The sequence below is a fragment of the Tachysurus fulvidraco genome, chromosome 23 (assembly GCF_022655615.1).
Source record: "Tachysurus fulvidraco isolate hzauxx_2018 chromosome 23, HZAU_PFXX_2.0, whole genome shotgun sequence".
NCBI classification, from domain to species: Eukaryota; Metazoa; Chordata; class Actinopteri; order Siluriformes; family Bagridae; genus Tachysurus; species Tachysurus fulvidraco.
The window spans coordinates 9634222-9662141 of record NC_062540.1 but is presented as its reverse complement, the minus strand read 5'-3'; the positions used below and the strand labels follow the sequence as shown (position 1 = coordinate 9662141).

General features: G+C 41.0%; 1 protein-coding gene across 5 annotated transcripts in view; it reads right to left on the bottom strand.

Moving 5' to 3' along the window:
- Positions 1 to 2421: 2421 nt before the first annotated feature.
- Positions 2422 to 27920, bottom strand: part of ndrg3b (ndrg family member 3b) — a 57330-nt gene continuing 31831 nt past the window's right edge. The window contains exons 4-18 of one of the 5 annotated variants that reach the window (XM_027144905.2): positions 20342 to 20447; positions 19512 to 19632; positions 17230 to 17292; positions 17029 to 17089; positions 15968 to 16054; positions 15516 to 15572; positions 15086 to 15189; positions 14916 to 14981; positions 14712 to 14763; positions 13641 to 13688; positions 13512 to 13547; positions 13195 to 13246; positions 5774 to 5812; positions 3646 to 3809; positions 2422 to 3468 (exon numbers count right to left, since the gene is read on the bottom strand). In XM_027144905.2, coding sequence (XP_027000706.1) covers positions 3463 to 3468; positions 3646 to 3809; positions 5774 to 5812; positions 13195 to 13246; positions 13512 to 13547; positions 13641 to 13688; positions 14712 to 14763; positions 14916 to 14981; positions 15086 to 15189; positions 15516 to 15572; positions 15968 to 16054; positions 17029 to 17089; positions 17230 to 17292; positions 19512 to 19632; positions 20342 to 20447 — 1062 coding nt within the window. In that variant the 3' untranslated portion in view covers positions 2422 to 3462. Of the gene's footprint in view, positions 3810 to 5773; positions 5813 to 13194; positions 13247 to 13511; positions 13548 to 13640; positions 13689 to 14711; positions 14764 to 14915; positions 14982 to 15085; positions 15190 to 15515; positions 15573 to 15967; positions 16055 to 17028; positions 17090 to 17229; positions 17293 to 19511; positions 19633 to 20341; positions 20448 to 26247; positions 26648 to 27920 lie in introns of those variants that run through there. The other 4 variants (XM_027144907.2, XM_047807057.1, XM_027144908.2 and 1 more) reach the window with 4 other exon arrangements.

The window sequence follows — 27920 nt, the reverse complement described above, 5'->3', positions numbered from 1 at the left end:
GTTAAAATAATCGTAAAAATGACAGGAAATAGGTTCATTAAACTGATAATAGGAGATACTAGAGGAATATGACTACATCTAAGATGTTGTCACTTGATAAGTCCTTTTTTCTTTTTGCACTTGGTTGAAGAAGAGAAAATCTCACGTATCTCCCGAACAGTTGACATGAACATTAATCTTACTTTGATTCAAAGAAGCGTTCAATGACTGTAATAATCACAATGTGTTCTCTATGTGAATGGAGGTGTGAAGACTTTTGCAACCTTCTCTCATGTCTCTCAGTCTGCTTTTTGGAGGTTCTCTTTAAGATTACATAAGTAAGTAAGCTTTCTCAGCACTTTTCTTCAGTCATCTAAAACATTACTGTATATGTCATGACAGATTAAATAGCCTGTAAGTAATACATGATATATGACTGAATTACACAACCAGTGCATTTTAGTCCATATGTTACAAACTGTGCAATCATGTGCAAAGATAAAATGTGAGCTACGTGCTGACTGCGGCTCTGTGTGTTCTATATTGAATGGAAAATGGACTCAGCATTCTAACATCCCTTATCACAGCATGTACTCTAGATGCAGAATTTTGGTTAGCAAGTCTATAAATAGTCGCATGCCATCTGTGGCCAGATGTAGACAAAAATGACTGGTTTCTGGTTGGAAAATTTCACATGCACTTTTCACATTCACAGTCACATTACCTGCTAAATTAGAGACTTTTTTGTCTCTGAAGGATTTTTTGTTTTGTTTTAAATTCCAGAACAAAACTTCTCACATAAATCACTTTCATGCTTTTATTCCTTTAATACTTAAAAGACTTGACCGTGTTTGTGCTACTGTAGATCAAAACCTCGGCATGTTTGGGTTAGAGAAATTAGATATTAGATATATAGTTTGGGTTAGATATTGATCTGTAATGTGAACGAAGAAGTCACATGTAATTCAAACATGAAATGATTTGGAAAAATAACTAAATGCAAAAAATACAGTAGCTACTGGATTTTAAGAATAAAACAATTCATATTTATAATGTAGAATGATGAAAATAAACAAGGGGGGCACGGTGGCTTAGTGGGTAGCACGTTCGCCTCACACCTCCAGGGTCGGGGTTCGATTCCCGCCTCCGCCTTGTGTGTGCGGAGTTTGCATGTTCTCCCCATGCCTCGGGGGTTTCCTCCGGGTACTCCGGTTTCCTCCCCCGGTCCAAAGACATGCATGGTAGTTTGATTGGCATCTCTGGAAAAATTGTCCGTAGTGTGTGATTGCGTGAGTAAATGAGAGTGTGTGTGTGTGTGTGTGTGTGTGTGTGTGCCCTGTGATGGGTTGGCACTCCGTCCAGGGTGTATCCTGCCTTGATGCCCGATGACGCCTGAGATAGGCACAGGCTCCCCGTGACCCGAGAAGTTCGGATAAAGCGGTAGAAAATGAGTGAGAGTGAGTGAGTGAAAATAAACATCTGCCTCTAGAGGACACATAATCGTGTTGCTCTGTAGAAAGATTAGCAGCTCCAGTAACACTAAAGAAGCTTAAGGAAGTTTCTCTCTGTATGTCAGGATGTTCCCAATTCTGCCAGAGTGTGGACTATGGACTAGGGAGACATGAACACATAAACAAATAAATCAACCTCCACCCAGATCAAACAATAAGATTTTACTTCTAGAAGATATGTTTGATGTAAATACACAGCCGATATCCTGCCGTCCTCCAACAAGCTACCAGCCCAAAGCACCAACTGAACAAAGGAATGGCTTGAAAAAAGGAAGCTCAAAGTTCTTGGGAAAACTCAATCTCTGGCAATTTGATCATTCCATGTTCACACAAATCTACTACTATATTACATATAATACATAGTAACACTACTTATATAAACAAGAATATATACTAAAATATAGCAGAATGGTGCACTAAACCTGCAGTTCTATTCAGGATTGCTGAACTTTCCCCAGGAATGAGCAGGTTTGATTAGTCAGCCTTTCTTCTGGAGAAGGTCGGATTGGCCAATCTTCCTTTCTGTGTGAAAGGTGAAATGTCCTTTAGGAGTGAGCTGATGGGTCGCATTTTCTGCAGGAACGAGCAGGAAGAGCCAAACTTCTGGAGTGGATGGACTGGTCAATCTTTCTGTGGGAGCACCTGATCAAAATTTCTACAAAAAAGTGGACAAAAGTGGTCAAATTCTCTTCTGGGGAGGGTCGGATCGACCGACGTTCCTGAGACGCTCAAACTTTCTAAATGTGTCATTTCTGCAGGAACCAGTGGGATTAGTCAAAACCTCTGCATCTGTTCTCAGGATTGAAAAGTTTTTAAGGGAGTAGGAAAGTTTGGCATTGGTCAAACAAATAACAAAAATATAAAAAAAAAAATCTGATGTTTAAACCATTGTTTGTTTATGCAAATTTTATGCCAAAATGATGACAACAGGTTTATTGTATAACCTCTAACTTTATTAATTATTACAAATCAATACACTCAGCAGAAGTATAGTGCCCCCTATATGCTGGGAGGACAAAGCCTGGTGTCACAAGCTCACACAAGGCAGTACAGTCAAAGAGCAACAATGAATACACATTCAAGAAACCATATAATAGTAGTATTTATATTAATAGTAATTATATTAATAGTAATAATAATAGAGCTACAAAATCTAATAGAGGAAGTAATCAGTAGATTCAAGTAAATTGGAATATCTATCCACTGTACATGGGGGTGGAATAAGTTAAAACCACAACCCTTTGTCAGTATTTATGTTTACGGGGAGTGTATAGACTCAATTATTAAATTCCCTACATCTACTGAGATTCTAACGAATGATCATGTCTCCGGTTTCCTTTCTCAATAGGCTATAGAGACTAATGTGTATGCAAAGTTGGTTGTTCTGCCACTCTCTCGAAATTTATAGTGTTTACCTAGAAGTCATAGGATTTTATTGAAAGGCAGCTATGCCAGAAAAAGTGTGTTTTGGTTGAAATATCTCAAAATATCGGTGTTACAGTGCAAAGTTGCCCCATGGGTGGTTGAGGTCTACAGTATTTGCAAGAACTTCAGAAACAAAAAAACAAAACAAAACCACGAACACAAAACAAATCCCAATATACATTTCCATTAAGTTACATTAAAAAGGGCATGCTTATCAGTAGATTCTTTTGTGAGAATGTACAGGAAAACAAGGGTAACAACTATTCTGCAATCTGGAGACTGATATATTCACAAAGCACAGAATCTTCACAGGAGAACAGAAAGCTGTGATCAACAGAAGAAAAAAAAAAAAACATGTACAAGTGTATGATGCTGCGCAGGAACCAGATGGAATGAACGGATGGACGCAGAGACGTGGGATGTGATTTGGTCTTCTCTATAGTATGAAAAAGCAATAGTTTCTGAGCTGGAAATGCTTCTATCCAAGCCAAGAGACAATTATCCATCCATCCAGGAGACTTTTATCCATCCTCATATCAGGACCTGATTAAGACTTAAATAAAAAAAAAAACCAAGTCGTACAAATTGTGAATGTATTTCAATAGTCATACTTTGCATTGTTTCGTTACACCAGAAGACTGGTTTCAGGATTATGAGAAAAGATATGTGAGAGAATGTGGCATAATGATACAGAATTAGAGGTGGTTTAAGATCAGATTTAGCAGGACACCTCCATGGTTTGTGGTCTGGCTTTGCACTCAGGACCTGGGCTGGCAGCAGCGCCATCCGGCTGGGAGTTATTGTGAGTGCGGCTACGTGCACCTTCCACAGAGTTCATGCTGGAAGCTGAGTGGGTACGAGAGCGTGCCAAGCGCGTCATACTGGCAGTGGGCACTGAGAAAGGGAGAGAGAGAGAGACAGAGAGAGAGAGAGAGACAGAGAGAGGTAGAGAAGGGATAGAGAGAGAGATAAAGGGGGGGAGAGAGACAGAGAGAGGTAGAGAAGAGAGAGAGAGAGAGAGAGAGAGAGACAGAGAGAGAGAGAGAGAGAGAGAGAGAGAGAGAGAGAGAGAGAAGAAAGAGAGAGAAGAGAGAAAGGGGGGGAGAGAGAGACAGAGAGAGATATAGAGAAGAGAGAGAGAGAGAGAGAGAGAGAGAGAGAGAGAGAGAGAGAGAGAGAGAGAGAGAGAGAGAGAGAGAGGAATATGAATGACATGACCTTGAAAAAAAGGTATTTAAATCATTACTAATGTACAGAATAAAAACTGAACTACTGTGCCATGGGTCTGGATCTGGAAAGAGGCACACATTCAATACTGTGTTTGTGACATTCCACTTGTGATGCATGGTGGTCCAAAATCAGGGAGAATAATGAGCAAGCTCACTGGGATTCTTCACGTACCAGGTGAAGGTCCCAGATCAGCAGCACTCGAGTACACTCTGTACACACTGCTGAGATTTCAGTACAATACACACTTATTTCTGGCTGTCTGACTTGGCCAAGGTTGGAAGAACACAAGGCTTGAATGTTGAGGAACATGGTTATTGACCCATTTAGCACTCTACTTATTATAATTAGTTCTTTATCTTAAAGCAAGGGAAACTAATAGGAAATGTTTAATAGAAAATATCAGCCAAATGCAGCAAGGTGCTGAAACTCCTCCAAGTCTGTAAATAAGCCTCGTGTCTTCCTGCCTGTGGCCTAAAAATCAGCATATCAAGCTTTAGCCACTGCAAATTTGTCATTATTCTCGTATGAAAGAAGAGAAATCCCTGAGTTACAACTGTGTTCCAATTCATTTTTACTGTGGCTGAAAAAATGAATATTCAGAAATTGCATGTAGAAATGCAGGGATTCCATGTAGAGATGCAGCATGCAAAATAGCTTTAGCAGGTTATAGCAGGTTAATGTAGTTACCTCAGAGAGAAGGAAATACTAGTCATACTCTTGATAACTTGTCCTCATGGCTCTCAAACACACTCTCATACTTTCTCTTTCTATCACACACACAATCACTCCCTCACACACAATCACTCCCTCACACACAATCACTCCCTCACACACACCCACTCCCTCACACACACAATCACTCCCTCACACACACCCACTCCCTCACACACACCCACTCCCTCACACACACCCACTCCCTCACACACACCCACTCCCTCACACACACCCACTCCCTCACACACACCCACTCCCTCACACACACCCACTCCCTCACACACACCCACTCCCTCACTCACACACATTCACTCCCTCACACACACAGACATGATCGCGCACACACACAATCACTCTTACTCTCACACACAAACACACACAATCACTCTTACTCTCTCTCACACACACACACACACACTCAAACACACACACAATCACTCTTACTCCCCCCCCCCACACACATACACACACACACACACACACTCAAACACAAACACACACACAATCACTCTTACTCACACACACACTCAAACACAAACACACACACAATCACTCTTACTCACACACACACAATCACTCTTACTCTCACACACAAACACACACACAATCACTCTTACTCTCTCTCTCTCACACACACACACACACACACACACACACACACACACACACACACACACACACACACACACACACACAAAGAAAACAGGATATTGGAGTAATGACCACAGACTCATGCTACTAACACCATGATGCAGAGACACTGAGAAACACAGAACTGAATGTGAAAGGATTGGCTGAATGGTAAGAGTGGAGAAAGAGTGAGAGAGTGAGAGAGAGTGATGCTGAATGAAGAGACAAACAACGGGACAAGACACTGGAAGTGCAGCCTAAAGTGTTGTCTAAACTCCTGGTACCTGCTTCGCTGTTCAGATGGCTGAGGAGCACATGAGGGACTGTTCACATTTGACGGAGGGGTCAAAGAGGAGAGAGGGGAGAGGAAGAGAGACGAGGAAAACAAAGATGTTACTAGTAAGACTTTTAAAAAAGACTGAAGAGAAAGAAAAGACAGATTAGCAGGAGGTTCATGGGAGAAAGCGCTAGAACCTTCTCTATCTAAGGGGAAATAAGCTCTGCCAAAAGAGCCAGAAGATTTTTTTTTGTTTTTTGTTTTTTTTGTTATAAAATATATAACATTTCCCTTGCAATTTTTTTATACAAAATCATGAGCAAACCAGTAGAGTTACACACAGCACATTTGCAGTTGCTTTCAAAATGTCAGTTAGTCTAAATCTGACCCTAACACTGTGGTTGTGGTTTATCGAATACAAATGACTGACTTAACACCTACCACTGCAAACACACTCAGCAGAGACCAATAGGTCACAATACAGTACAGAGGTCACAATAAAGACCTCCCACAGTTACTCAAGCAACAGAAATCTTTTTGTGCACTGGAACACTTGTGCAGCAGTATCGACAAAAAATAATGAATGAATTAATTTTAAAAAAAAAACAAACCTTAACCTAGCAAATAAATGGTATGGTATTTACCACCCAGTTTGGTATTTACCACCCAGTTTGGTATTAACCACCCAGTTTGGTCATAAAATAGAACTTACCAAACATTCATAGACTTCAACAACTATTCAAACCCACACAAATTGAAGCTGGGTTCTTTCCCACTTAAGCAGAAAACAAAGAACAAAAAAAGTCCCCACAAAGCCCGTGCTATGACAACAGTTTGTATTCTTAAATTCTGAGGGAGCTCTGGTTTGTGTTCATATAGTGAGAGGAGGTGATATGGAGTGAGGCCAGGACTGAAGGTCAGGAGACAGATGACTAATCACGTCACACTGAATAAGGGACATTTGGAAGGTAACCGTGTCGTACAGCCCCTGAGGTGTGCCATATGCATCACACAGTCCATCATCCTCTCAGTAATGAAAAGCAGAATCCTAAGTTACTCACGACGTGTAGGGTGCTTTGTTTTTCATGCTGTAACTGTTCATAACTAATAACAGAAATGTACCCATGCAGCCTCACAGTCCTCAAGCGCTTATTAACAAAATAGGGTTTAATTCCCAACAGAGTAAAAACCTGCTAAAATGACTAATGGTACATATTCCACAACAGTACTAATCTATGGTCCACACACACTCTCTCTCTTTCTCACACACACACGCACGCACACACACGCTCACACACGCTCACACACGCTCACACACACACGCTCACACACACACGCTCACACACACACGCTCACACACACACGCTCACACACACACACGCTCACACACACACACACACGCTCTCTCTCGCGCACAAGCACTCTCTCTCGCGCACAAGCACTCTCTCTCTCGCACAAGCACTCTCTCTCGCACAAGCACTCTCTCTCTCGCACAAGCACTCTCTCTCTCTCGCACAAGCACTCTCTCTCTCTCGCACAAGCACTCTCTCTCTCTCGCACACGCACTCTCTCTCTCGCACACGCACTCTCTCTCTCGCACACGCACTCTCTCTCTCGCACGCGCACTCTCTGAAGTGGTGATCTGTTGTTGTTGTTGTCCATCTGCCCAATGGATCAATATGTTCTAGATACTGAGATGTTGATATTCGAGTTAATCTTTCTGTGAGCTTAAACCAGGCCAGTCTTTCCTAATGTCTCTCATCAACGAGGCATTTCAGTTTACAGGAATGCTGCCACTGGATGTTTTTCCTTTACTGCACAAACCTGCCTGCCTGTCCGGCATCAACAATCAAGTCATAGTCAAAATCTCTGAGGTCATATTTTTCCCCATACAGAAGGTTAATGTAAACATTAACTAAAGTTGCTGGCCTGTATCCGATTTCCTGCAATTCACTGCTGCCAAATGACTGGCTTATTAGTTGAATGTGTGTGTAATATATTATATGCATTGCTAACGAGAGTCTTAAAACAAAATAATCCATTAATTTGCTTTATCCTGGTTTGAGTCAAAGTGCATTTACAACCTAACCCTGGAACACTTGGCTCAAGGTGAGAATACACCATGGATGGGACACCAGTCCATTGTAGGGACACACACACATGGACACACACTGCATTAAAAAGTTAAGGAAAGAAGAGAGGGACAGGGGAGCAGTCCACACAGGCCATGCAGAACAGCATACTGTCAGAGTTAATCTGCTTTACTTACACCCTGGAGCTCGCACCACTGCACAGCCACACAGGAAAAAAGTCATATTTTGAGTTTGGCACTAGGAAATCTAGGCTGACTCTGGCCTAAATTTAACTCTGAGGGGAGTATTGTGGCTTGTGCTTTGCTTTACACCAATTCAGCATTATTAACTTAGAGGAAAAGGGAGATATTATTAAAACTATTTAATTTTGTACTATATTAGCACTAAGCACTCAAACTAAACAAAAGGTGTAAGCTTAGTTTTGGAGTTATAGTGTAGTTAGTGTTTCTTACGTCTCATATGAAATCCTGTATCTCAATCATACAATCAAACAAGCCAGCAAACGTGTGCTTGTGTGTTCATGTGCCTGTGTGTAGTGTAGTGTAGTGTAGTGTAGTGTAGTGTACAGTAGTGTAGTGTAGTGTGGTGTAGTGTACACTAGTGTAGTGTAGTGTAGTGTAGTGTAGTGTACAGTAGTGTAGTGTAGTGTAGTGTACAGTAGTGTAGTGTAGTGTAGTGTACAGTAGTGTAGTGTAGTGTGGTGTAGTGTACACTAGTGTAGTGTAGTGTAGTGTGGTGTAGTGTACAGTAGTGTAGTGTGGTGTAGTGTACACTAGTGTAGTGTGGTGTAGTGTGGTGTAGTGTACACTAGTGTAGTGTAGTGTAGTGTAGTGTGGTGTAGTGTACAGTAGTGTAGTGTAGTGTAGTGTGGTGTAGTGTACAGTAGTGTAGTGTAGTGTACAGTAGTGTAGTGTAGTGTAGTGTAGTGTAGTGTAGTGTGGTGTAGTGTGGTGTGGTGTAGAGTAGTGTGGTGTAGTGTAGTGTAGTGTGGTGTAGTGTACAGTAGTGTAGTGTAGTGTAGTGTGGTGTGGTGTGGTGTAGTGTGGTGTAGTGTACAGTAGTGTGGTATAGTGTACAGTAGTGTAGTGTAGTGTGGTGTAGTGTACAGTAGTGTAGTGTAGTGTAGTGTGGTGTGGTGTAGTGTAGTGTAGTGTGGTGTGGTGTGGTGTAGTGTACAGTAGTGTAATGTAGTGTGGTGTAGTGTACAGTAGTGTAGTGTAGTGTGGTGTAGTGTACAGTAGTGTAGTGTGGTGTAGTGTAGTGTGGTGTACACTAGTGTAGTGTAGTGTGGTGTAGTGTACAGTAGTGTAATGTAGTGTGGTGTAGTGTACAGTAGTGTAATGTAGTGTGGTGTGGTGTAGTGTGGTGTAGTGTAGTGTGGTGTACACTAGTGTAGTGTAGTGTGGTGTGGTGTACACTAGTGTAGTGTAGTGTAGTGTAGTGTACAGTAGTGTAGTGTAGTGTAGTGTGGTGTAGTGTACAGTAGTGTACAGTAGTGTAGTGTACAGTAGTGTAATGTAGTGTGGTGTAGTTTAGTGTAGGGTAGTGTACAGTAGTGTAATGTAGCGTGGTGTAGTGTAGTGTGGTGTAGTGTAGTGTGGTGTGGTGTACACTAATGTAGTGTAATGTAGTGTGGTGTGGTGTACACTAGTGTAGTGTAGTGTAGTGTAGTGTAGTGTACAGTAGTGTAGTGTAGTGTGGTATAGTGTAGTGTGGTGTGGTGTACACTAGTGTAGTGTAGTGTAGTGTAGTGTACAGTAGTGTAGTGTAGTGTACAGTAGTGTACAGTAGTGTAGTGTACAGTAGTGTAGTGTAGTGTACAGTAGTGTAGTGTACACTAGTGTAGTGTAGTGTAATGTAGTGTAGTGTACAGTAGTGTAGTGTAGTGCAGTGTAGTGTACAGTAGTGTAGTGTAGTGTAGTGTAGTGTGGTGTAGTGTACAGTAGTGTAGTGTAGTGTAGTGTAGTGCAGTGTAGTGTAGTGTAGTGTAGTGTGGTGTAGTGTACAGTAGTGTAGTGTAGTGTAGTGTAGTGCAGTGTAGTGTACAGTAGTGTAGTGTAGTGTAGTGTGGTGTAGTGTACAGTAGTGTAGTGTAGTGTAGTGTAGTGTGGTGTAGTGTAGTGCAGTGTAGTGTACAGTAGTGTAGTGTAGTGTACAGTAGTGTAGTGTGGTGTAGTGTAGTGTAGTGTAGTGTAGTGTAGTGTAGTGTGTAGTGTAGTGTGGTGTGGTGTACACTAGCGTAGTGTAGTGTAGTGTAGTGTGGTGTACACTAGTGTACTGTAGTGTAGTGTAGTGTGGTGTAGTGTACAGTAGTGTAGTGTCGTGTAGTGTACACTAGTGTAGTGTAGTGTAGTGTACAGTAGTGTAGTGTAGTGTAGTGCAGTGTAGTGTACAGTAGTGTAGTGTAGTGTAGTGTGGTGTAGTGTAGTGTAGTGTAGTGTGGTGTAGTGTACAGTAGTGTAGTGTAGTGTAGTGTAGTGCAGTGTAGTGTACAGTAGTGTAGTGTAGTGTAGTGTGGTGTAGTGTACAGTAGTGTAGTGTAGTGTAGTGTGGTGTAGTGTAGTGCAGTGTAGTGTACAGTAGTGTAGTGTAGTGTACAGTAGTGTAGTGTAGTGTAGTGTGGTGTAGTGTAGTGTAGTGTAGTGTAGTGTAGTGTAGTGTAGTGTAGTGTGGTGTAGTGTAGTGTGGTGTGGTGTACACTAGCGTAGTGTAGTGTAGTGTAGTGTGGTGTACACTAGTGTACTGTAGTGTAGTGTAGTGTGGTGTAGTGTACAGTAGTGTAGTGTACAGTAGTGTAGTGCAGTGTGGTGTAGTGTAGTGCAGTGTAGTGCAGTGTAGTGTGGTGTGGTGTACACTAGTGTAGTGTAGTGTAGTGTAGTGTAGAGTAGTGTAGTGTAGTGTAGTGTGGTGTAGTGTGGTGTGGTGTAGTGTAGTGTGGTGTAATGTACAGTAGTGTAGTGTATAGTGTGGTGTAGTGTACAGTAGTGTAGTGTAGTTTAGTGTAGTGTAGTGTGGTGTGGTGTACACTAGCGTAGTGTAGTGTAGTGTACAGTAGTGTAGTGTGGTGTACACTAGTGTAGTGTAGTGTAGTGTACAGTAGTGTAGTGTAGTGTACAGTAGTGTAGTGTAGTGTGGTGTAGTGTACAGTAGTGTAGTGCAGTGTGGTGTAGTGTAGTGCAGTGTAGTGTGGTGTGGTGTACACTAGTGTAGTGTAGTGTAGTGTACAGTAGTGTACAGTAGTGTAGTGTAGTGGGGTGTAGTGTGGTGTGGTGCAGTGTGGTGTGGTGTAGTGTAGTGTAGTGTAGTGTAGTGTAGTGTAGTGTGGTGTAGTGTGGTGTGGTGTAGTGTAGTGTGGTGTAGTGTAGTGTACAGTAGTGTACAGTAGTGTAGTGTAGTGTACAGTAGTGTAGTATAGTGTACAGTAGTGTAGTATAGTGTACAGTAGTGTAGTGTACAGTAGTGTAGTATAGTGTACAGCAGTGTAGTGTAGTGTAGTGTGGTGTGGTGTAGTGTACAGGAGTGTAGTGTAGTGTACAGTAGTGTACTGTAGTGTAGTGTAGTGTGGTGTAGTGTACAGTAGTGTAGTGTAGTGTGGTGTAGTGTACAGTAGTGTAGTGTAGTGTACAGTAGTGTAGTGTAGTGTGGTGTAGTGTACAGTAGTGTAGTGCAGTGTGGTGTAGTGTAGTGCAGTGTAGTGTGGTGTGGTGTACACTAGTGTAGTGTAGTGTAGTGTAGTGTACAGTAGTGTAGTGTAGTGTAGTGTGGTGTAGTGTACAGTAGTGTAGTGTAGTGGGGTGTAGTGTGGTGTAGTGTAGTGTAGTGTAGTGTACAGTAGTGTACAGTAGTGTAGTATAGTGTACAGTAGTGTAGTGTACAGTAGTGTAGTATAGTGTACAGTAGTGTAGTGTAGTGTGGTGTGGTGTAGTGTACAGGAGTGTAGTGTAGTGTACAGTAGTGTAGTGTACAGGAGTGTAGTGTAGTGTACAGTAGTGTAGTGTAGTGTACAGGAGTGTAGTGTAGTGTAGTGTAGTGTACAGTAGTGTAGTGTAGTGTAGTGTAGTGTACAGGAGTGTAGTGTAGTGTGGTGTAGTGTACAGGAGTGTAGTGTAGTGTGGTGTAGTGTACAGGAGTGTAGTGTAGTATACAGTAGTGTAGTGTAGTGTACAGTAGTGTAGTGTAGTGTACAGTAGTGTAGTGTAGTGCAGTGTAGTGTACAGTAGTGTAGTGTAGTGTACAGTAGTGTAGTGCAGTGTACAGTAGTGTAGTGTAGTGTACAGTAGTGTAGTGTAGTGCAGTGTACAGTAGTGTAGTGTAGTGTACAGGAGTGTAGTGTAGTGTACAGTAGTGTAGTGTAGTGTACAGGAGTGTAGTGTAGTGTACAGGAGTGTAGTGTAGTGTACAGGAGTGTAGTGTAGTGTGTTGTAGTGTACAGGAGTGTAGTGTAGTGTGGTGTAGTGTACAGTAGTGTAGTGTAGTGTACAGGAGTGTAGTGTAGTGTACAGGAGTGTAGTGTAGTGTGTTGTAGTGTACAGGAGTGTAGTGTAGTGTGGTGTAGTGTACAGGAGTGTAGTGTAGTGTACAGGAGTGTAGTGTAGTGTGGTGTAGTGTACAGGAGTGTAGTGTAGTGTACAGGAGTGTAGTGTAGTGTGGTGTAGTGTACAGGAGTGTAGTGTAGTGTGGTGTAGTGTACAGGAGTGTAGTGTAGTGTACAGGAGTGTAGTGTAGTGTGGTGTAGTGTACAGGAGTGTAGTGTAGTGTACAGGAGTGTAGTGTAGTGTGGTGTAGTGTACAGGAGTGTAGTGTAGTGTACAGGAGTGTAGTGTAGTGTACAGGAGTGTAGTGTAGTGTACAGGAGTGTAGTGTAGTGTGGTGTAGTGTACAGGAGTGTAGTGTAGTGTGGTGTAGTGTACAGGAGTGTAGTGTAGTGTACAGGAGTGTAGTGTAGTGTAGTGTAGTGTACAGGAGTGTAGTGTAGTGTGGTGTAGTGTACAGGAGTGTAGTGTAGTGTACAGGAGTGTAGTGTAGTGTACAGGAGTGTAGTGTAGTGTACAGGAGTGTAGTGTAGTGTGGTGTAGTGTACAGGAGTGTAGTGTAGTGTGGTGTAGCGTGGGACGAAAAGGGTCTGCTGAGATGACGCTTTCCACACGAAGCTTTTTGACAGTGAATTTTTCAAGACACGATGTTTAAAGAGACAAAAAAAAGAGAGACATCAGAGACATTTCAGACAAGGTTACAGCATAGGTCAGACTAAAACATGGGAAAGCAATACAGCTGTGTGACATTAAAGACAGATGTCTACTGAAGGAAATTACAGAAAAGAGAAAGATGTACTTACTGTAACCCATGCCCTGGACAAAGTACTTGAAGGCCTCAGCAAGTTTACCAGGCTGGAAAAAAATTGGACATTCTTTATAGTATGCAATTTACAAGTGCGCGCACACACACACAGAGACACACATAGACACACAGACACATACTGTATATATTTATTTACAGTGAGAGAGAAAGAGAGTGAGACCAAGAGTGTGAGAGAGAGAGAGAGAGAGAGAGAGAGAGAGAGAGAGAGAGAGAGAGAGAGAGAGAGAGAGAGAGAGCGCTAGTTAATTATCAAACTGTTTCCCAAAACTACATTTTCCTTTAACTCAAGCTTACTTGTACAACTTGGGGTAGGCCGCCACAATCTGCCATCTGAAATAATAAGAACATAGATTAGTTTATAACTAAATTAAAATGCAAAACATTATTTCCTAAAGGAATCCTGGCAGGAGTGTCTTGTCTTGCCTTCAGAAGGGTGGTCTTTGTGGGGTTTAACCTCGAGTTACACTCAACCTGGACAGAGAACAGAGTTCATTACATCCAGATCAGTAAAAAGGATAGACAGACAGACAGACAGGCAGACAGACAGGCAGACAGACAGGCAGACAGACAGGCAGACAGACAGACAGGCAGACAGACAGACAGGCAGACAGACAGGCAGACAGACAGACAGGCAGACAGAGCTTCTAACATAACAGATGGCTCGATAGATTCAGTTAAGCCATAACAATCATCATCGTTAGTCATTAGCATATATGTGGTGGGCTGGGGAAAACCCCTCACACAATGAACTCCTCTACTACATAGTTCTGAAAACGACATACTTTCCTAAACTGCAACAAGTTTCTCTTTTGCATGTACCTCAGCCAGAATTGAAAAAGCCCAAAAGTGAAAAGAATGGAAAGATACTTCATCAATGCCCAGTTTAAATAATGCACTTGTACGGGCAGAAAACCTACTGCAAAGTCTATCCCAGCTGTTCCAGTTATATCTGCAGGTGGACCAACTCTGTGTAAATGCCCATGGCTTTGTAATGGGATGGTCAAGTGTCAGGAATCTACATACTACATATAGTGGGATGTGTGTGTGTCTACCACACACACACACACGCACTCACTCACAAATGAAATGCACCACTGTGTCTATACTTTTTCTGAAACGCCATTCTGAAAACATTTTCTTTAATTGTAGCTGAATAATTTTATGCATTGTGCTGCTGCCATATGATTGGCTGATTAGATAACATCATAAATGAGCATTTGTAAAAGTCTTCCTATTAAAGTGGACCAAGTCAATCTTAGGTAGGTATCAATGTATGGTAGACAAAAAAAAAATCTAATTTACTGGCCAGACTATGCCATGATATCCGATTGGCTTTCCCAGCCTGCCACACACATACAGTACATTATACAAGTATGCACTGTGTTTAATTCATGTCAATCACATTAAAGTTAGAAATGATTTATTGTCGGATTATAAATAATCAGATGTTTCTGTTTATTGTTTTAAGAGTGAATATTGAAATCCATCACTCACAACGGCCTCCACAGCTGGAGAGGTATCACCAACAATTAGCAACGCAGGACACCTGAAAAGAAACGCAGGAAAATTCACACACCTTTTTAACACATATTTGATATCACAATTATTCTGCTGTCTATAAAAAAATTGTAAATGTATAAATGATGTATACTGTGGCCTTCTGTCAAAACAATACAATGATACTGAATACACACTTACTTCAGAGTGTTGACAGTTTCCTCATTAAGCCCTATGACGGGCCTCTCAATCTCAAGGTCTCGGCGGCTATGAGGACAAAAAGAAAGCTCAGTGCTGGTGCACTCTTAACTCTTGCATGTGGTCAGTATGGGAGCTGAGGAAAGAACAGTCCTAGTGGATCTGTTCATTACCTGTTGTAGGAGTTACAGAACAGTGCCAGGTTGTCCTGGTTCATGTCCTGAGCGATGTGCAGACGGTATGTCTGAATGATCTCCTGGTTTTCTGTCAGCTCATCCTATGATTGAACGAACATCCTGCCATTAATTTTACTCTCTAATACACTCAGCCCTTCTTGTTCGAGTCCTACCCCATATTAACTACAAAATAATGTACAAAAATACAAAACTAGTTTTATTATAGTCTTAACCAATGATTAGGATTGATGTCATCTTTTTTATGTCTTATATTTAATTGTAGGCTAACCTATTACTCATAAGTGCTTAATCATTAGGAGACCATTAATGCATGCTATATTAAATGTAATGTATAGGAGAGAGGTTTACTACAATTACAAAGAAAGATTCAGGCCATGAAGGCTATGCAGTGGGTATTGAGACTTACTGTGCTGAAATGATGCCCCATCACAATGTCCACCAGGTTGCTGGTCCATCCTGACAACTACAACAGGGAGATACAGAGAAGTACAAGGTTTGCTTCATCTGCTAAATTCCAAAACAATCTGAGATTTCTGAATAAAACGACACAATGTAAAAAAAGTGAAAACAGATTTTGCACATAGAAACAAATGCTAGTTTTCCCATGTCCCCGTTTAATTAGTTTCTTAGAACATAAGTTTCTCTGATCCGCTCTAATCTGGCCAGCACCCAGGACTATAACACAGGGCACATTTCAGTCCTTGAAAATTTAAAAGACATGCACCCTTTATTATGCATCCTAAAATCTTTTATATAATAAGAAAAACAAACATGTTCTGTAGTCTGTACACAAACAGGTCAGCCAAAGTCCACATGTAAAAGAATTCTGAACAATTTTAAGCTCTAAAAGCTGTTTACCTTTGAGGCAGCCCAATCCATCCATCCTTTTGCACACGGGTCCACATTAATAAGAACCAGTCCCTCTACCAGTGTAGGCTGATTCAGCTACGAGACAAAAAAAAAAATACAATATCACTAATTTGTTAATGAATGTAAAAAGAAAAGTGGAGAATATTGTATATTTCAGTATACAAAGATGAACCTTTGGATGCCATTAATATGTTTGCAATAAATAGTCAAGGGCCTAAAAGGAAATGGTGAGAGAAAGAATCTTTTTTTTTTGGCTGATGACTTCCAGGTATTACTTTTCAACCTAAACAACCCACTCAAACAGATGATCACACCTTCACCTTGTTCTCATCAGAGCAGCTCACACATTTGGTTTTAAACACGAAATAAAGCTTGGTGACGATCAGACACATGGCCTACATCAAAGCAAGATGAGTCGCTCAGGATGCAAGTGGTTCAGTTATGAAACCCATAATGGATGCATACAACAGTGCATGGAAAAACAGGGTGAGTGCATGAGAGAGAGAGAGAGAGAGAGAGAGAGAGAGAGAGAGAGAGAGAGAGAGAGAGAACGGCTCACATTACTCTGTTTCATCCAAATGTTGTCAGCACCTCTGTGTAAATATGGCAGGATTATAATTAACCACCATTAACAAGCCTTTGCATGAGTCTTTCCTCTGATGCATGTTCATATCACACCCGGCCGATGCCTGATAATTATAGTTTCACGAAAGGAAAAGAGTGTAATTGTACTTTTATCAATATATGAACACTAAAGGAGAATTTAAAAGAATGTCACATTAACACTAATGTCTAATAATAAGCCCTACTATTAACAGTCTGGCGTCGGTATTAAACTGCTGGTAAAAAAGGCTCAGAGTAATTAATCGGAGTAAATCCTCTTCAATATGTTCTGTTGGAAGAATGTGAAGTTAAGTGGGAGAGACCGAGTGACTCTGTAATACCTAAAAAGTGGGCTTTCTTTCAATATAAAAAGAGTACTCTAAAAGACTCAACCTTTATTAAATGACTTAGTTGGTACCTTATATTAAGTTACAGAGTTTACTTACTGCCAGTCTGGTGAGAATGTGGGCTCCAGCACCAACACCAATCCCAATCACACTATTGATCCTACAAAAGGTTTAATATAGAGACATCCATCCCAATCAGTCGGGCAAAGAAAAGTAATATGAAAGTATATGAATGATAAGTAATCAGAAATAAATTCTTGGTGATTTTGGGAGGTCATGATGACAGATGAGGAGACTCACTTTAAGTGGGTCATGACTGAGGGCAGCATCTCAGCTAGCTGATCCATCGTGGGGTACTGATACCTGAGAGAGAGAGAGAGAGAGAGAGAGAGAGAGAGAGAGAGAGAGAGAGAGAGAGAGAGAGTGTGAGTGAGAGAGAGTGAGAGAGAGTGTGAGTGAGAGAGTGAGAGAGAGAGTGAGAGAGTGAGTGAGAGAGAGAGAGAGAGAGAGAGAGAGAGAGAGAGAGTGAGAGAGAGTGAGTGAGTGAGAGAGTGAGAGAGAGAGAGAGAGTGAGTGAGTGAGAGACACAGAGAGAGAGAGAGAGAGAGAGAGAGAGAGAGAGAGAGAGACAGAGAGAGAGAGAGAGACACAGAGAGAGAGAGAGAGAGAGAGAGAGAGAGAGAGAGACACACAGAGAGAGAGAGAGAGAGAGAGAGAGAGAGAGAGAGAGAGAGAGAGAGAGAGAGAGAGAGAGAGAGATTTATATGACTCAGATGACTCTTACTTACATAAACTGGAAGATGCAAAGTAAACGACAAAGCACAGCTATTGTAACATATAATATGAATAAAATAACTGAATCATAGCTTGAAATAATACAAATTAAACATCATGTAGCTAGAGATCTTCAGCTAAATACAGTCGATCCGCAGCAGATTCCCTGCACTGAAGTTCTGCATTTCTGTTGCCTGTATGTTTATGGGAAGGACCTGCTCAAAATATTCAGTTGGGTACTGAAGGGTGTCTGTTCAAACACATACTGTAATTCAGAACAATTAGCATCATGTCTTATTGTACAATTAGTCACAATCCCTTATTGTGTTAACAGCACTGATGGATCAGCATTTCAGCCTAGTGACAGAACAGCTGCAGTAGGTGTGTAGTTCTCTGCCACTGTGTAGTTCTCTGCAGTGCCGTAAATATTCACTTAAGCCTTCCAAAATTAGCCATGAGCTAATTAGTTTATGAGCTATGTGTTATTTGTACAGCTGCTGAATTCTCACATCTTTACTCTGAATCTGTTCTGAATTCGCATGTTCTATACTGCTTATCCTACACATAGTTGCAGGGAACCAGGCACAAGGTGTGGGATACCCTGAACAGTGTACCAACCCATCTGAGGGCATAATCACACACTCATTCACACACTATGGAGAGCTTACAGATGGCAATAAGCCTACAAAACCTTGAAGAAACCCTGGAGCACTGGGAGAACATGGAAATGCCAACACATAAAAACTAGAAACACACTGAACAGGAAAATGCCAACACATAGTGTAGAAGCAGGAATCAAAGCTCCAACCCTGGATCTGTTTGGAGAGAGCTACAATTATCACTAGACTCAGACACACTAGTACAGAAAATGAGAGGTCACCTGACATTAGTGTGGAAACAATTTTTAGAAAAGCCAGCGCAACAGGAAAACCTTTGTCCTATTGTTGGCAGCTTACATGTTTGCATCCTTATGATGCTACAGTCATCCTGATGATGCTACTGTCATCCTGATGATGCTACAGTCATCCTGATGATGCTAAAGTCATCCTGATGATGCTACAGCCATCCTTATGCTGCTACAGCAATACGTATAAAAGAACGGGGCATATAAGCCTTTATTTTCACCACATATACATTACAGCACAGTGGAATTCTTTTCTTCACATACCCCAAATGTGGAGGTTGGGGTCAGAGTGCAAAGGCAGCTATGATACAGCGCCCCTGGAGCAGGGAGGGTTGAGGGCCTTGAACCCTGATCTTCCGATCAACAACCCAGAGCCTTAACCAGCTCCGCCACCACCGCCCCTGGGTTATTAGGAACCCAGCACCTGGACCACTGGAACATCAGGTCCTTATGACAATCATATGTATGATGCTACAGCAATACGTATGATGCTACAGCCATCCTGATGATGCTACACTTAGTGACACTTAGTGACTAAGCAAAACTGTCTGGGAGCAAAGGGACCAAAAATATTTTCTCCCCTGTCAATTGCAGTTACATTAGCAAGTTGTGGGTGTCTGTGAGCTAGCATATGCAAAAATAAAAATAAAAAAAAATACACTTTGCCTAAGCATCCTCCTCAGAGATGTGTCGGGTAACCGAATAGTAGAGAAAATGGGCTAAAACACTAAAATAAAATAAAGAAAATAAAATATACACACACACACACACACACACATATATATATATAAAGAAGGAAAAAAAATCATATCGTTGTTTATATCGATCACTGTGGTATCAATATGATAGCCATATCATATATAACCATTTTGCCTAGTCTAAATGTAAACACAGTCTTTCTTACCCAGTGGGGAAAGGTGCTGCGTTCTCCTGCTGACCTGGAGCATCCACATGAGCCACGGCAAAATGCTGTGTGATTTCCTGCATGTCCTCAAAGTTAAAAAGAGTGTTGAAGCACGACTTATCTGCAATATAAAAAAGAACAAACAAGAATGGCTGTCAGCATGCAGTATAACAAAGAAAATGCTTTAGAATATGACGCTAAACTCTACATGACTAGCCTCTACTGTGTATGTGCATGCTTAGGGATTATTGTGTGCAAAACATAATATTTTCATATACATAATCAAACAGATAGCACAGTAAATTGCACTACATGCTCCCTCAAATTCTCTAGAAATCTGTTATTTACCAAATTATTTAATTTAAAATTTAATAATAAAATTTACCATTTTATTTGTTATTTAATAACAAATTTTTTTGCCTGTAAAGGTAGTTATATTTCTATTTTTATTGCATAATTTAATTGTTTCTATTGAATCTAATTTTATTCTATTACTTATCATTTTTGTTCTATTTTATTCTACTAAGACAGTCAGAAGCTTTTTACTTCATTTTACTAACGATAGTTTGTGACCAATATAATCTGAGTTTGACCTTTGATAGTTAAGAAACACAAAGCTCTCGGGCTCTAAATATTAAAGTACATGTTTAAATGATGTACTGACTGGATCTGTAGAATTAATTTTACAGTTAATACTGCTCCGTGGGGACAGAATGTCTGAGAAACTGTGTAAATGGAGCCCATAAAGTTGTCTAACACCAGAACACGAGTTAGACACATCATCATTTTCGACTCTGTACAAAAGCACTTGTGCTGGACAAAGAACTCACGGTTAAGGCCTATGTCATGGTATGTAAGGATCACGGGCCGGTTGCCTTTAGGTGTTCCTCTCAAAGTGACATGGAGAACACCGTGGGGGGTCTCAATGTCATGCTCCTGGAAACAAAAAGGAAAGTAGAAATGTCAGCAAGAAGAAAGATATACTACTGAAATTAACTTCTATGAGGTCATGTATAAGCCCAGCCTGGCTGAATGAGCACTTTGTGCAACACCACACTGACAAACAAACGTCAGCGATACATCAACAACATAGACCTTCAAAAATATATGATGTTACCACAACAGGAAGCTGAGACACTTGCACAAAAACAAACAGACTTTGGTTAGATAAACCTCAATGACGTTAGACTCTAGCACAACTACATGTTTCCGCATCAGAATTGCCAGATCCTAGACCTTCACCTAGTAATAGTCACCAAGTGTTTATGTACATGAATACACTGCACTGTTTGTATGCATCTGTGTAGTACTATGTTACTTAAGGTTGTATGGGTGTTTGGTTTGCATCCATAATCAATGTTTGTTATTAAACAGCAGCATGGTGCATTAGCTGTAATTAAAACTTAGACACAGCATCTTAGCACCACTCAAACTATCCACACCACACACACACACACACACACACACACACACACACACACACACACACACACACACACACACACACACACACACACACAAACAAACACCTGAATTTTTTTTAATAAATGCAAAAGATAGGGAAAGAAGTGCTAGTTGAAGTGTTTCCTGAATATGTAGGTCTTCAACCGCCGTGTGAAAATATCCAGTGACTCGGTTGTCCGGACCCCTAGGGGAAGTTCAGAAAGTTCTTTTCAGAACAGAAAAGAGTCTTGTAGTATACTTGCCTCTTACACTGAGAAATGGTGGAACCAGTCGCAAACACACACACACACACACACACACACACACACACACACACACACACACACACACTATATATATACACGTATTTAACCACTTTATTTTATTATGATCAGGCATCAACAAACATGCAAAATCAACAAACATGCAAAATCAACAAAAACATGTATTTCCACATTTTGATGTCTTTTGCCAGATCTCAGTCTTTGACAGCTCATCTTCCATTTTAACCCAAACTACACCGGGAATTCTGCACCATGTTTCTGGCAGAACAGTGACCAGGGGTCTCATTTATAAAACTGTGCGTAGGATCCCTACTAAAAGTTTACGTACGCCCAAAACCCAAAAATGGCGCACGGCAAAAAATATTCCGATTTATAAAACCGTGCGTACGCACACCTGTAAGCAATGTTCCCACAGATGTGCGTACGTGAACCAGCCTCATATCCTGCCCTGTACACGCCCATTTGTACACGCCCATTACACGCTCCACAACTGCACGGGCACGAGAGTGGACCTCGTTATAATGAGTTTCCTCTGTGCTCTGCGGGTTTAAAAATGGGTTGAGGAGCCAGCGTCTCAGGGGGTAGCCACTGTCGCCTGCAGGTTATAATTATATTAAAATTAACATTGTTAGAATTATATTAAAACCAAAATTGTTACAGTTTCTACTTTTTAATATTGTTAAACATAAGCAAATTCATTTTCAGATGGTGCCCTTATACAATAGCAACATGAGTGCAGTCAGCTGCAAATTGCATTTTAATTTCGGCCTGTTCTCGCACAGTGTAGAGCGGGCATCATCAAATGGCGGATCGCGGTCCGGATCCGGACCGAGTGACAGGTCCGTCCGGACCCGTTAAAATTCTAATATTATCATATTAAGCATCTCCTTATTATAATCTAATATTATAAGATTATATAAGCTCTTTGATATTAATAAAAAGATAAATCTTTCGTTCATAGGCAGTTAATCTAGTTATTACGACAGGAGCGTCATCAAAAGCCAAGCCAAAAACAGATTGTTTCTGTTCCATACTCCAGAGCAGAAGGTGGCAGTAATGCACCTAATTACGCTGGCAGGACAATTAGGATTCAAACTGCTGGCAGGACAGTTACATGCCCATTTCTCTCACTAGGAACGGAAGATGGAAAGGGAGTAAGGAGAAGTGGAAAGGAGAGAGGAAAAAGGGAGCTGCTCAAAGCTCTGCACTTTTCTTTTATTCAGTAAATTCTGCCCTGTTCTATTTTACTTGAAATGTTCTTTTGCCTAAGGTTCCTGTGTAAAAGGGGCAGCTCAAAAGTCTTTTGTTTCATTTTTTTTTCTTAAAGATTAAAAGCACTTTTATTTTACTCAAAATATTCTGAATGTTTTACATTACTTGAAATATAGGCCCTAAGTTCAGGCTACACAAAGCTGTGTGTGCACTTTTTATTTATTTTATTCAGAAGAAATTCAGTGTCTGTTGTCTGTTACTTGACATGTAGTAAAGACAACTACAGTATTGTTTTCCATTCAAGTGCCATACAAGTTCAGACTGTGAAAACACTTGAAATTTAACAATAAATTATATAGAAATGTATGTGCGTTATTGATTTTATTAACTTGAGGGTACACTATTTTAAGTAACAATTTAAGATTCGGACCTTTGCTGGGAGGAAATCTTAGTAACTGGACCTCTTAGGTAAAATTTTATTAACTGGAATTTTAATTGAATACCCCTGGTATAGGGGAACCTGATGTATTGACTACCCATATTAAGTATACCATTCAAAACGACAGATATTGTGGCACTCAGGGACGGCTGTGATATACCAGACCTATAGGGTGAGATTATAGATTCCAATATAATTATTTCTTATACAAAAAGGTCTTAGAGCAATTAGACTGATTGTTAACACCTTGACAAAATCACAGAATTAATTTGTGGGCGAAAATTTAAGATGAAAATGTTATAGTGAGCACATGCTTCTTCATGATGGTTTTGTAATGAACATCGTAATAGTTAGGACCGATGATGAGTAGCGATTGTGCTTCATGACTGTATTGGCAGACTTTGACATTTTATGATATATGTACATTAAGGAAAATATTTTGTTTTTACACTGTGTTCTGCAGTTTTCTAATAAAAGGGTATTTCATGCTATTCTGCATCACATGTAGTCACGCCATCTCCTCCTGCGCTCCTGTTGTGGCCGATGTGACCGTAATCAGCGCTGATTATTATTTATTTATTTTTGAATACATTTTGAAATACGTTTGGATTTTACTAGATGTATATAGCCCAAAACAATCGGCACAAATAACACTGTTGGATTTAATCTTCATGATAATGTGGATATAACGTATAAAATGGAGTGAAAATTAAATGTCATTAATTCTTATAATCGTTCTCACATTTATTTTCTACAACCTAACTTCAGTTCACGACCTCACCATCTGTGTCGCCAATTCCCTTTGTCTCCAGAATGTGCGTATGCACGGCTCAAAGTTTGCTTATACTGTAGGTGCGCACATTCTCCTGTCAAGTTTGTTTTTTATAGATCACATCCTTTGCATGGGAACTGGCGTACGTACGATTCCAGCCCCGTTTTGTGCGTACGCACGCTTTATAAATGAGGCCCCAGGTCACTATATAATGCTGGTGGAGGAAAAAGTTTCCTGACTCGCTCCTCCAAAACGTCTCAAAATGTCTAATAATTTTCGGATCTGGTGACTGTTCAGACCACGGGAGATGTTTAACTCCACTTTCATGCCCGTCAAACCATTCGGACACCAGTCTTGTAGTGTGCATTGGTGCATTAACATCCTGAAAGAATGACATGATATTGCAGCCCAAACCATTACTGATCTACCCGTGCTTCACTCTGGGCACACAACAGTCTGTGTGGTGCACGTTTTTGGGCTTCTCCACACTGAAACTCTCCCAGATGTTAGAAAGACAGCAAAAGTGGACTCATCAGAGAACAATATATGATTCACGTTGTCCCCAGACCAAGAATTCCACCACTGGCACCACTGAAACTCCAACCACGAATACAGACCCTGTGCAGTTGGGTGGATACAGAAGAGTTGAGGTGCACATTTAATTCTGCAGAGAGTCGGGCAGCTGTGGTTTTGTGTTGTTTGGATACAATCTACAAGCTTATTGGTGAAACTGAATAAAGCAAAGGAAACCATGTCATTAAAAAACACATGTTCGTGTTTTTGAGATGGAGAAGTTGGGATTAAAAACATTCATTTCTGACCATAATATAAACAGATGACATCCTGACCATTGATTAGCTCTTAACCAGTTGCACGTCTGTGTTATACAATTGCAGAGTGAAGGATAATGCTTTAGAATTAGCTACTGAATAGTGAAAAATCATCTCCACTCTGCAGCAGCAGCAAAAACGTTCATCTCGCACCTGCAAATGCTGCACATAGTGAAAGAGCACTTTTAAAAATAGATGAGGCTGCTGGAGCTTTTCACAGCTCTGACTTTTGAAGTGCCATTATTTTAACTGTCGGCTTTTTTAAAGCAGGTGTTGCAGCAGTAACAGCAGAGAAACAGAAACACAGCTCCTGGACCAGGCTGGGGAACATGCTTTGACTTGTTCAGCCTTACTTCCAGACCTCATTCAGGGAAAGAGGTTCAATCAGAGTGTATTATACATAATGTGCATAATACACTCTGATTGAAAACTACCAAAGTCAGCAGTAGATAAGGATTGTAAGACAAACCCTACTTCCTGCTGACTTTAGTTCTTTCATTTAATTTCATTCTGACTTCCACCAGACCGATATTAATAAACAAACAAACAAACAAACAAACAGAACCTGAACTTCGCTTGTCCTGGAGCTGGGCTAATGATTTGTTTATCCTTAATAATAAAGGATACGTCAATTCTAGCAACTAAACTGTTTCAAGCATCTAAGGATACTTTCCCCCTTCTGCACCATCAACAAACACTATTAACAAATCTGAATAGATCTGATCGATGAAAGATGCCCTGTGGGGAAATGTCAAAGGCCTCAAAATGTCAAAGCTAATGATCCTGCCAAACACTACGATCATCAAAGTCCATTGAAACGAGCCAACACCACTTCCAAGAGCTATTTCTATACTGATGGAAGAACAGCATGCTGTTTTTAAGATAAATTTGTCATTTGCGAGCATGAAAAATGAGCATAACACAAGGCCTGGCTGTTGTCCTGCGAGACAGATTCAGTTACACTGAAAGTAGCAACATAATGCAACTGTATCTGAAAGATGTTAGAAGAACTGCATGTGATTTGGTGTAGCAGTTGGAAATGGCTTACAAGGCCATCGGCAATGCAAAACAGTGATTCAGCAATTGTATCACATTTTCTAGGAATGTGCAATGGAGGAGTAATCGTTTGTATTCTCCTGAAAAAGTCTGTTAGCTGACAGGATTCAGGGCTAAACGTGTTTTACTTACAGGGAAAACACGATCAAACGTTGCTCATGACTTGACTGAAATGTACAGATTGTGTTCAAGTATATATCGTGTGGATTGAAATGTATAGTTTGTATAGTGACATAGATGATGTCTATTTTAGTAAACAATATCAAGCTTAATGTGTCTTGCTTAACTTGGCCCAACCCTGAACAGCTTCATTTCTCTATCTCTTTCTGCCTCACACACCAAAATCAAAGGCCTTCCCCTCTGGGAGGCTGCAGGATGCCTGGCTCACGCACACACACACAAAGGCTTGCTCAAAACCAGACACACCTTCAGATTGCATAGTCAGTTGTTGCCTCACACACACACAGACACAGACACACACACACACACACACAGCAGATAAACAATCACGCCCTATAACGGGTCAAAAACAAACACACAATAAACGATGTATGAGCTATATTAAAGTCGAGTGGGTGCCCAAGAATCAACAGGCTGTTTAGAGGTAAACACACACACATACACACACACTTACACCATGCTGCGCCCGCCCCAAAAAACACACACACACAGGCACACATGCAGGCACGCTTTCACTCACCACGCTGATCATTGTACAGCCGATCTGGTTTAGATCCAGCATGTCCGTCATTTCTCATCCACAGAAAAAAAACACGTAAGAATGAGGGAAAAAGAAGCAAATGATTTGCCCTTGTTTTTCCTGGTCACGAATGGTGGCAGCAGCTCAGGAGGGGGAGGGGGAGGATAAAAAGCACAAAAAGAAATAAATAAAAAAAACAAAAACAAAAATGTGACGGCAGTGATTCTGGCCACGCCTTACAAATAACGGGGAGAGAGAGAGAGAGAGAGAGAGAGAGAGAGAGAGAGAGAGAGAGAGAGAGAGAGAGAGAGAGAGAGAGAGAGAGAGAGAAAGGGCGAGAGAAAGAGAGCAGAGAAATGGTGTTTACAGATGGTAGCTGATCCTAGCAAGGCAGACTGAGGAGGGCGAGACAAATCTGTCGAAAAGCAGAGAAAGAGCGACAAAAGAGAGAGAGAGAGAGAGAGAGAGAGAGAGAGAGCGACAAAAGAGAGAGCGAGAAAGAGCATGTGTGAGAGAGAGAGAGAGAGAGAGAGAGAGAGAGGAGGGGATGTGAAGGGCACTCAGATAGCTCTAATTGGCTTTAGGGGGTCAGGTGAAATCAGGAGGAGTGAAAAGAAAGCCTGAAGTGTTGTTTTGTGTAAGTGGTGGTGAGAGAGAGAGAAAGAGAAAGGGAGAGATCATGTGGATCAAGTCATCAAGTCAGACAGCCAAATATTTGTGGATTCATACTAAAATATAAACAAATTCGAGAACGCATGTGGATCCCTGCTCAAAAACACCACACACAAGTTCCAGAGAATAGTTTCCATAGAGACGAGGGTTTACGTGTACATGCAATGCAGCAGAAAATTCAGTTTGTCCAAGTGTTCGATCTTCTATTCTACTCTATATTTTATAGAGGCAGTTCACACATATGTGAAGTAAGAAATACTGTAACGACAGAGCTGAAGTGGACTCGTGCTCAATTAAGCAGGCACCATGATGTGGTAAAGTAGAGCAGCAGCCATTACAGGCTGTAATGAGGCGATTATCTGAGGATTTAAGCATAAGGTGACAAAATGGCTCTCTCAGTCCACATACTTGTACACACACACACACACACACACACACACACACACACACACACACACACACACGCACATTTTAAATCCTTTCAAAATGTAGCACCTTTGAGGCTACAAGTCTTTATAACACTGTGTTGAGCTCGAGACCACACAACGACCAACGAGCAACACGTCCCAAATTCACTAAACACCATACAAACCACAAGAGTAAAAGTGGAAAAAAAACATCATAATAGTAATAAACATTAATAATCTCTTTATCCTGATCAGGGTCAAAGTGGACCTAGAGCCAATCACTGTACGTCTAGGCACAAGGCAGGGAAATTCTCCCAGGCACTCAGTAGAATCTCAGGAACGAATGGCTGAACCGGCAGCAGAGAAACTCATTTGATTTTAGAATCGATTGAAATGGGGCTAAAGTCAAAGCACGGTCAAATGTCTGAAATAGTATTTTTTCTAGAGTATTCTTCCTGCCTGCCATACAGAGATTTTACTTACACATTCATGTTAAATAAATTGAGGCCTATTTTCTGGCTATTCGTCCATCTGTGTCTCTGTTCATGCGCCTGTCAGGGCCGTGGTTAAAACTGATCTAAGCAAGGTCAAGGT